The sequence below is a fragment of the Juglans regia genome, chromosome 1, assembly GCF_001411555.2.
Source record: "Juglans regia cultivar Chandler chromosome 1, Walnut 2.0, whole genome shotgun sequence".
NCBI classification, from domain to species: Eukaryota; Viridiplantae; Streptophyta; class Magnoliopsida; order Fagales; family Juglandaceae; genus Juglans; species Juglans regia.
Genome location: NC_049901.1, coordinates 24,448,851 through 24,460,155, shown reverse-complemented (window position 1 = coordinate 24,460,155; position 11,305 = coordinate 24,448,851). Strand labels below are relative to the sequence as shown.

General features: G+C 31.7%; 1 protein-coding gene across 1 annotated transcript; it reads right to left on the bottom strand.

Annotated features, from left to right (window-relative positions):
• Positions 1-1,094: 1,094 nt before the first annotated feature.
• LOC108993656 (sodium/calcium exchanger NCL-like) lies at positions 1,095-7,776 on the bottom strand. Its single transcript, XM_018968641.2, has 7 exons — positions 7,262-7,776; positions 4,433-4,618; positions 3,617-3,798; positions 3,330-3,478; positions 2,446-2,722; positions 2,025-2,324; positions 1,095-1,463 (listed from the first exon to the last, which is right to left on the bottom strand). The coding sequence occupies exons 1-7, from the start codon at positions 7,662-7,664 to the stop codon at positions 1,215-1,217; spliced, it is 1,746 nt and encodes a 581-aa protein (XP_018824186.2). The 5' UTR covers positions 7,665-7,776; the 3' UTR covers positions 1,095-1,214.
• Between the last annotated feature and the right edge of the window lie 3,529 nt (positions 7,777-11,305).

Genomic DNA, 11,305 nt, shown 5'->3' with positions numbered 1-11,305 from the left:
GCTTCAACACTTGTTTCTCTCTGAACTACTGAAGGACAAATATTATTTACAGATCCGTTTTCTACCCCAAGGTTAGAAAATCCTTTTTTCTTGGAAAGGTTTTTTTTTTTTTTTGTTCCAATCTTAAGGTTCGTTAATGTAGATAAAAGCATGGTGGGGAGTGGTGACATTCTTTGAAAATAATTTTGGACTCTATTTTTAGATTTTATAAATCATGTGTCTTTCTGCGGTGATGTGGGTTTTCTTGGTAGGACTTGGCGAGGATATATGTTTTATACAAGATATTTATTTTCTGAAAATTTATACACGATTGTTTTTAACAGTCTTTCAAAGAACAGTTGGTTTGGCTAATTTTCAAACTAAAAATAATTCCTAGAGACAGTAAACTAGAATTTGGATTGACATGATCCATCTTTATCTGGCCCTGCATCAAAAACTCCTCTCCTAGACAAATGAAATCTTTGCGAATGGCAAAACTAATGAAGTCTCTCTAATTGGAGATGTATTGGCATCTTAATCTCTGTTTGGAAGACTTTCAAAGCTGAAAGATCTGTAATTGTTGCTAACATGTCACAATTTGTCTGATCTTTTCCACCTTTTGTCTATTTTTAAATGGATTTGTATTGCTTTCTCTTGTTCGTAGTTATTAGGTGAAAACTTTCAAAGCTGCTAGAGCTGTAATTGTTGCTAACATGGCACAATTTGTCTCTCTTTTCCACCTTTTGTCTATTTTTAAGTGGGTATTGCTTTCTCTTGTTTGTAGCCATTACGTGAAAAAATCTGGGATTTAATTTGGCATGGAGCCTGGTGGAGGTGAGGGGAATTAAGAAGAATCTTGGGATTGTATGTTGTTGTATTTGCCTTTAAACTTGGGTTTGGTTGTGATTCCCTCAGACAAGCAAAGCTAAGCATACAAACCAATACCATTGGTTTTTCTTTTTTCATTTGTAAGGAGTTGTAGACACTAGACGGTGCCATCCAAGATTTCTTTTCGAGACATTGTTTCATATTTATTTTTTAAGTAAATAGGGTTATCTTGTTTTTAGAAAAGTTTTAGTGTTAGTTTTTATGAAACTATATTTTAAATGAGAGTATTTTTATAAAATAATTACTCCAACAATAACCAATGTCATGATCACTCCAACAATATAAATAATGTATAAACGAAGCGGAGTAGAGCCTGAAATTTGGCAGTAAACTCGAAAAGAATCTAGCTACGACCATCCAACAACATACTCGAGAATATACACCAGCAACAGGGAAAGTGGATAAAGCGCATAGGCCACCAATGACAGCCAAAGAGGCAAGGTGGTCCGGAAACTGGCAATTAGACCCATCACAATGCAGACAATTAGTATAACCAGCACCTCCGACGAGAAGTCCCATGTGAGGTCCCGGAAGTAAACCAGACCCAAGAATACTGCCAGTGAAAGTACGTTACTCATGGTCACTGACCCATATATCTGCACCCAAAAACACACATAGCTTACAAGCCAATTCTTCAATAAAAACATTAGGAGAATATGAGTCCTAGAAAGAGCAGGTCCAAGGGCAGGCATCAAAATAGACAGATGACTGAGGACTTCAGATAAAGCTACAGGTTTGTTCTTAAGTAAAATTTCAGCAGCACATGATGTAACTGATTATTTAACAATTTCAAGGAATGTGGCAAAAGGAAATACATGTAGCCAACCCCCCCAGTAACTGGCATATGACTCTAGACTATACATCTCTAACAATTTTTTTTTTTCTTTTGCATGATAGCGGATTCCAAATGGTATCCTGATGTAGGGTGTTTCAAGGACTATCCTATTCCTGATCTACATTATCATGCTGGGAAGTTAGAATGCCAGTTAATTTGTCTCTTGTGAAATCCTTCTTCTAGGATCCTTATGGAGTAATATCTGGCCATTCTGATTCCATCTAAGGTTTCATAATGCAAGCAAGCCTCCAAAGTCTACTGAGAAGACAGAATTACATGAAAGTATGTGTTTAAACACACTATATGAAAAGGGAAAGCAAACCTCTGAATACATCAAGGAAGCCATTCTCAAATTTTTCTTCTTGGCAAAAATTAGAGTTGACACAACCTCGCTGGAGCTAGCAAAGGGCAGAATGACAAATGAGACGAAGAAAGAAGGTATGCTTGTAGCAGTTGAGAAGTTTTCAACAGCATCCACAAGGGGATCAGCAGTTACAGCAGCAATAAGGGTTCCCAGAAGCAACATCAACACTGCTTTGGTGGCATGCCAGTTGGCATTTTGAATGCTCTCCACAACCTCATCATTCTGGCCTCCAAGACGATCTTGTTCTTTCCGTGCTTGCTGCATAATATAGTCATTCATAGATTGTCATTACACAAACAAGCAAGATTGGGGGAATTTATGTAAAGCAAGTTATATACCAGATGAAAATTACTGAGAAGATGTAAAGCAAGTTATATACCAGATGAAAATTACTGAGAAGCCTTATTGAATGCTCATTTTGGTCCCTGAGACTTGCCGCAGAGCGCCTAGCATTCTTAAGCCATCTTGAAATTCCTCTGACAAACTCCTCAACATCAACTTGTGAATTATGAGATGTATCAAAATCTTCCATCACATGCGCAACACAACCCTCTATATCCGTATCTAACTCTTCGAGCTCCATTCCTATTACCAGAGCTCTTAATTCTGCTGCTGATAGGCTTCCATCTGAATTTTCATCAATTGTCTTGAACAACCTGCCATTTGAAAGTGGTCCAGAAGTTAAAACTTGTGTAATAGTTATCGAATGTCAAGTTAATTTTCTTCAAAAGGTTTAGGGAGTTGAATTTGATTGGTAATGATCTGTCTATTCTTCCTGCAGAGCATGTTGTGTTGTTTATAGTCTAATTAAACAAGATCTAAAAGGTAACTCCCCCCAGTTTGTTCTTATGAATTGGAGGATCTATGTTTTTTGAAATTCAAAATTTCAATGACCTACATATTTTGTAAAACGATAATGAGTTATCATATAAATTAGATGATTATATTCATCTCTTCCCCCCCTCTTAAACTTTAATATAAGAGAATTGCTATAGGCACAAAGAGATTATACAAAAGTAAATTAAAAAACTGACGTAACTTTACGTGATCTGTTAGATTTATTTTACAATAAAAGTAACTTTACAATCAGACGTACTGCATCAAACCATGTTAGTTTGTAGATTTATTTTTGTGTAATCTCTTTGTAGCTAAAATATTTCTCTTAATATAATTGCTTAAAACTATGATCAATAGTAATGAGTAATTGGAAATATTAATTCAAATAGAAACAGAAGATATGTTGAAAGTTGAATAAAGACTAACTTTTCTATGACTTCTTTATTTGGTTCACCATCATCATTGAAAAGTCGTCTTTCTAGTGTATGCATTTTTATATTTCTCAGAAATCCTGATATTACATTCTTATGCTTTGCATAGGCAAGTCTTCTCTTCTGAATCCAAGGCTGAAAAATCTGCATTTATGATTCAACAGATAGCGTTGTAATCAGTACGAATGATGGATGAATCGAATTTATTTCCCAAGAAATACCAACTAATATTGATGCATTGCATGCCATCTGCTCCATTAATAACTTCAACTTGTAAATTACCTGATAAAGGCTGTAAGAGATCACGAAACAAACGGAGACAATAAGAGAAACCAGAACTGCCATGTGACTTAGAGAAGTTGCTTGGAAAATGTGTGGTAATTGGACTAATATGAGTGGGATAATGGAGATAATCATGATTCTAGCAGCATAGCTAGTCCAGATATCAGTACTCACCCCAGAACCTGCAAAAATATTGTATCAATGCTTTTCTAAACGTATCACAATCCCATCAGCAGGTAAAAGGAACTGATTTTTCGGGAATATTGCTTGTTAACACTGTTTCGTTTATAAGTTCTCTAACTGTCACCAAAACCGCCCTATTTGGATTCAGAGATCAAGAGTTGAGATGATTTTAAATGAGTTAAATAAAATATTGTTAAAATATTAATTTTTAATATTATTATTATTTTGAGATTTGAAAAAGTTGAATTGTTTACTATATTTTATATAGAAATTTGAAAAAATTATAATGATAAGACGAGAAGAGTTAACAATCCAATTCAGGGCTTGTAGTTGCTTGAGAAAAATTGAGAAATATGCAATCTATTATTAACAAGCTGCATCATCCAAACAATCCTATCAATCAAAACTTGTCTCCATTTTGCTGCATCATCCAGATTAGAATGAAAAGAAATCCACGAAGAGGTTAATCGAAACAACTCCTCACACACTCTTGATAAGATATTTTAGGCCATAGCAATTAGGATTCAAGTTTTATTTTTATTTTTTAATCTTTTTTGTTGGCATGTATCTGCGCTGAATCTTGAAGGAAACACTTGCACCAAACAAACCTTAAGCCAAAGGATAGAGGTATACCAGTTAAGCTAAATATTTTGGTATCCTTGAGATTTTCTGCAACTGAATTCTCAAGGTCACACTTGCCAACTACGAGACAGGTGCCCCACAAAATGGTCAGAAGCATTACAGTCGATCCAGCAAACAAGCCCATCCCAACTGAGACCTGACTTTGAGCAGTTGCCGTGCTCCCAGATAGTCCAGAAGCTATGGTAAAAACCGGTGGCATTGTCAGCTTAAGTTTCCTCAGTAAAAGCACATGATATATAAATAACAAGAAAAAAATTGAAACTTAAATCGAAAACTATTTATTTGAATACAAAGAAATTACATAAAAATAAATTCATAAATTAATGTAGTTTGATGTGGTACGTCAGATTATAAAGTTATTTTTATTGTAAATTAATAGATTTAACAGATCTCATGACATCACATCAATTTGTAGATTTACTTTTATATAATTTTTATGTGTATGTAGCGGTTCTCATTTAATTATGGAGTTGTCTATCTCACTTCCATACAAAGCCTTTAATTTTGGATAAGAAATCAAAAGGCATATCCAAATGACAAACGAGTGTTATTTTAGCAGCGGTTGTTTCCGCCGGCAAATCTGGCCTAATAAAAACAGAAAATCGTCGTGTGCAACGCAGGTCGTTGATTCAAATTGACCATACATAAATCGAGCGAGGTTTTCTTTCTTTAATCACGCATGACAGAATATGGAACACAAAAATCAGAAGAAAATGAGGTAATTAATAACATACCCTCACGTTCCAGGAGTTGTGGTCGATCAAATGTTTGCCATGTGCATGAAAACGTGAGACCGACGTTACAAATTAAATTCAATTAAAATCTGGATTATTATAGTTGATCTACTGTGACAGCTAACACCCAATTAAAAAAAGTCTTTGCTCCACATTATTTAATAAATATATATTTGAAAATATGCAAATTACTTCCCTCACCCCACCATCTAGTTTAATTTACAGTCATCTCCCGGCCAATTATTCTATCAATTTCACCAATTATTGTCCGAACTATCAAGAAATTATTGCAACATATATAGTATAACTTAAAAGACTAAATTAATTTTAAAATATTACAAACAAGACATAATATCCTATTATATATAACAATTTTTTTTTTATTACAAACATCATTTTCTAAATAAAGAAATAAATTATTGAAGACAAATAAATATGTTCTAAAAACTAATTTTAGAAAGGGATAATTGCTTATATATAGAACATATTTATTTATCTTTAATAATTTAATTGTTATTTAGAAAATTATGATGTTTGCAAAAAAATTATGTTCTTAAAATTTGATCGATGTACGTATGTTCTAACATATATATGATGGAGAAATGATATATAAAAACCCTAAATAAACAAGCCCTTTTTTATCAAAAAGTAGACCCTACCATGAAAAACTCAATTTTTCTTGATAGGACCTACATATATATGATGAAAAAAATGATATATACAAACCCTAAATACTCAAATTTCCAAATATTAACTCAAAAAATGCATTGTGTACACAAGCCCAAATTTCCAGTACTTTTGAGTTACCAAATATGCATTGGTATTATACTCATGATGTGCTGAGACGTTTAGATTTGAAGATGATTTGAGATGAGCTGAGATGAGCTGAGATGGATTGTGAATAGTAATGAGATGAGTTGTGAATAGTAGTGAGATTTATGAGTTAAAGTTGCTGAATAGTAGTGAGATGAGTTGAGATGAGCTGAGATGAGCTGAGATGAGTTGAGATGAGCTGAGATCACTTACGAATCCAAACGAGTAGTTAACTACAGCTAGCTCTCGATCATTATGTTTAAATCTACTCAGTACAAAGAATCAAAGATTAATATTATCATTTTTTCTAGGATTTGTATATTCAGATTATTATTTGAGTGATGCTAGACACTATTACTCTCCGGTCAATATATAAGTTAAACATATAACGTCGACGTTTGACATGATAGTGTTTAGTAATATTTGGATTTTTATCCTTTTTAATTAACAATAATGATATAGATAATGCATGGTATGATAGTTTATAAGTAGTTTTAAACATTTTTTTATAATATTTAGGTGGCCAGTGTGTATGTTTGATCGATGATCAGTTTGTTATTACTTAAGCTTACAATATTATTTACCAAAATTGTTCAAAGTGTGACTGATTATTCCATCATGTTTGGAAATATTTATATATCCATAAGTTCTTATATATCAAAATGAATTTTGAGTTTTGGCATTAATTAATCTCAACAACAAATTAATATGTCCTAATTAAATCTCTCCATGTTTAATTTAATTAGAGTATAATATCCAATTAAATTTGGCTATTTCCCTAATTCTCCACGGAAGCAATTATTTTTCACGGTTCCGTAAGTGATACATTTCAGCATTTTCCAACTTGAAAAGAATATATATATATATATATATATATAATATGGCAATTAATGCACTGACCAACCTTAGCTAGGAGAAGTTTCAAACTGAAAGATGACATATATGCATAAATATATATAAAAAACAGGCAGCTTTTCTGTCATCTATCATGCCAACTCGAATATCCCAATTGTCTCACAAGTTGTTTAATTAATTATATGAGGAAAAGTTAGGTATTAGTTGTTCAATTTTGGATAAGTGATTGGAAAAAAAATATCAGAAACTTATGAAAAACTTGACCTTAATTCATTATTTTAGCTCAAAATTTGAACAAAAAAATGATTTAGTTTCAGGTTGTGCATGCGAATCCTTTTATACACTAAGCTAAATTAACAAATTAAGTTCAGATTCACCAAATTAGAGTTTATCATGTGCTTAAACTAATCATCCTTACCAAGAATGATTGTCGCGTCAGGAACAGAGCTCAAAACAGGTAGGAAAAACCCACCAATGATCCCAGGTCCGAGAATTTCCAGCAAAATCTCACTTCCACCTGACAGCAACTTGGCCCCCAAGAACATCAAGTAACTATATACAAGAATGAGAAAAACATTTCCTAGGACAGTGGTGGTGCATGGTAGAAATCCATACGTCTCTGTGCAGCTATCTTCCGATGAAAACAAGCTCATATTAAGATATAGCAACTTTGGTTGCTGATAAAGATTGTGGACACCATCGGAGACATTATCGCCTGGCGAGTTGCTCGTAACAAGTCGGCCTTGGCCGGTGCCGGCTAGTGTAATGAGGAAGATCAAGAAGCTCGCTAGGAGAAAACATGCAAGTTTCTTAATTTCCATGTTCTGACTTTTGTCTTTGTGAAGAGCTTGATCAATGGCCTTTTGGGTATCATATATATATATATATATATATAGATAAGAGTTTATATTCAAAGCCTAGAAGCATGTGGGTTGTGATTTTAGGTAAGGGACAGGGAGGCAAATTAAAGGAGACAAAAACATGGGAGACTTGGAATGGTTCCAAGTCAATTAGCTAGACAGATATTGCAAAACTAGTACACATGATGAATCAATTATATATGATGCACGGAAGCGTGATGGAAATAAAATAACACAAGGAAAAAGAATAGTAATTTTAATTAATCAATTGTATTACGTACTGGGATGTACTGGTTGGTTTTAAAAGGTTGCCATCGATGAAGATCATGCTGTTTCGCTTTGTAATTGTATGATAATTGCATGCAATTTGCCACGTGCTGTCAAATCTCCCAAACTTGTGTCCAAAGCCACAGGTTAGTACGTATATATTTTCCAACTTCAGGACTTAATTAAATAACGCCTGCAGATTATTGTAACTTTATGCACTGGGGATTACTAGCTAGTACACATGCATGGGTACTGCAGAAATATATATATATATATATATATATATATAATACCAAATTATTATTATTAGAGTAGTAAATGCACAAATTAAGATTCATGTTATATTATAAATATATTTCTAATTACACAGCTTTCAACAAAATTGGCCTACCTGCTCATGATATATAATCTAAAAGAGAAATTTTATTTACAGTCTTTAAATAAAGAGTGTATATACAAGTCATTCATGATTGTATGTACAAGCCCTTCATTAAATAGAAAAAAATATCATTTTGATAAGGATATTATTGTAATTTTAAAAACATTTAAAGATAAAATTAATTAGACTTATAATACAATCTTTAAAATAAAGACTATATGTAACATTGCTCAATCCGAAAAAAATCAAAATAGCTAGCTAATAATAATTGTCAGGCGTTTATTTTTTTCAACCCTGAGGAAATTATTTCCAGCTGGTTGATCGAAAACTTAATTATAAGAAAAAATTATGAATAGCCTTTTGTCAATAAATAATTAGTACGGGATCGTAACATAAGCACGCAAGACTTAGGCTGTGTTTGGGTACTAGAGTATCCTCGACACTTTTTAAGTATTCTCGTATTTTTAAAAATACTTCACATGCCAAACAACTTAAAATACTTTCAATAGGACCCACAAACTCACTTCAATCTCTACTCATAACTATTCACAAACATTCTATAACACTTATCACTATTATATATAAATAAAAAATAAAATCACTATAATATTTATCACTATTAAATATAAATAAAAAATAAAATATTATAATATTTATCACTATTATATATAAATTAAAAATAAAATCACTATAATATATAAATAAAAAATAACATTACTATAATATTTATCACTATTATATAAATAAAAATAAAATCATTATAATATTTATCACTATTATATATAAATTAAAAATAAAATCATTATAATATTTATCATTATTATATATAAAGTAAAATAAAATCACTACAATATTTATTAATATTAAAAAATTACTATAATAAAATTATTATAATATTTATTATTAAAAATAAAATCACTATAATATTTATGAGACCCACATATTTTTCAACTACCTACTCAAAAGTCAACAACTCAACATACTTCATACATCCAAACAACTCAAAATACTTTCAATGGGACCCACAAACTCACTCCAATCTCTGCTCATAACTATTCACAAATATTCTCAACACTTCTCAACACTTCTCACTACCTAAACGTACCCTTAATGAGGATGATCAAACTTCAACTAATTATACCCCACATGACCCACAAATTAAGAATATTGCAGCGTAGACGTACTATTATAGGGAAACTATTATATATAAATATATATTTATATATATATATATATATATATATATATATATATATTGTCTTTGTCACGTGCTTAATGAATTGGTTATCTTTCCTTTTCTACCCGGAGAGAAACCAACAGAAAGGAGAGAAAAACTCGGAAGGATATATACTTTTTTAAAATATTAATTTGTAACAACCTTTGTCAAAAAATACTGATCAGGTCAAGATGAAATTGTGTGAACAAACAAGCTTGAAAGCGGCAGAGATGATTTTCAAATATAGAAAAATGATATTTTGAAAGAGTGTACGTGTGTGTATATATATATATATATAGCATTACTCAAATAGAGAAATGATAGTTGTAGTCATGAATGTATAAGCGCTTTGCAATCACTTTGAAAAAAGTAAATATATACATGATCCACATAAAAAAATTAATTAATTTTTTAATAGTAGACTCCACTCTTTTTCAAAACCACTGCACGACGCTTGCGTATTCCGTGACTGCATGTAGTATTACTCTTTAAATATAAGATTATTTTCTGTCATTAAGGTAATTGACTTCAACTTCTTTACACTACAAGAAATTTGAGTTTTAGCGATGAAATCTATTAGGGACGAATTAAATTTTGTCTTTAATAGTTGTTATTTGAGAAGAAACTAAATTTCATCCCAAAATTTGGAAGCGGTTTTTTACGCATTCGAACAGATAAATATATATTCGAGCTAGAGTTTTTGGGACGAAACATGGCGTCTCAAAAAATAAAACCGTTTGAACATTCCCAAACTCATTTGAACGATATGGTATTTCACATTCTAATGTTGACATAACTGTTCGAACAATATTCATGATAAGAAATTATACACAATTGTGGTGGGGGAGGGTTAGAAATCGTTTGAACATACGATTTTCATTCGAACAGAGTTTGAGACCATTCGACGGTGTGGAATTTTCTATTTAAAAGTAGAGCAATTCATTCAAATGATTTTTTTGGGTGAGAAGTTATAAATAAATCTGGCGAGAGATGCATGCTATCTCGTTCGAACGGTAATTTTACATTCAAACGGATTTATAAACCATTTGAATGCTCATAAGATTGGTTCGAATTATGACGTAGACAATCGAAATTTATTGGAAGACATTCAAATATTTTAAAAATAAATATTATTTGAGTTTATTAATTAATTATCATTTTTAAAAGATGAAAAATTACCTATACGGATTTATTATTATGGTAAATTAAAATGTATCCTATATATCGTCCTATAAAATTTATGTAATTAGTTTAAAAATTAATTTATGGTAAATAGAAATTTACAATTAAAAAATGTTTCCTTCTAGGGAAAGTCATTTTTTATATTGCCAAATAGTATGTAAAATAAGAAAATTGATTTTTTTTTTATATAAAACAAGCTAGTTATATATAAAAAAAAATAAAAACAATATAAAAATTAAAGTGACAATGTTCGATACAAAACAAAAAGATTGATACAAAATAACACTAATGTGTAAGATTATCCAGGTCCTCCTACATCACAATAATGTGTCCCTCAATCTCTTGTAGTCGAACCATAATGGGCACGTGATCCTCTCCATGTCTTGGATCAAAAGTGCACGATGCTCCTCGAGCAGGGATCCCATCTCCCTGGTAGTAGTTCCTGCAGACTTTGTATTAGCATTGGCATACGTAGAAGCTAGATCACACTTCGTGCCAATACCACGTGTTGCTCCAACATTAATGCGAGCCTTCCCCAATGGTCATCGCTCTTGCTGA

Coding starts and splice junctions, on each gene's coding strand:
- LOC108993656 (XM_018968641.2), bottom strand. CDS start 7,664: ATGGAAATTAAGAAACTTGCATGTTTTCTCCTAGCGAGCTTCTTGATC. Junction 2,325..2,445: donor TTCTCAGTAATTTTCATCTG/GTATATAACTTG, acceptor TATATTATGCAG/CAAGCACGGAAAGAACAAGA. Junction 1,464..2,024: donor CTTCCTTGATGTATTCAGAG/GTTTGCTTTCCC, acceptor TTTTGGGTGCAG/ATATATGGGTCAGTGACCAT.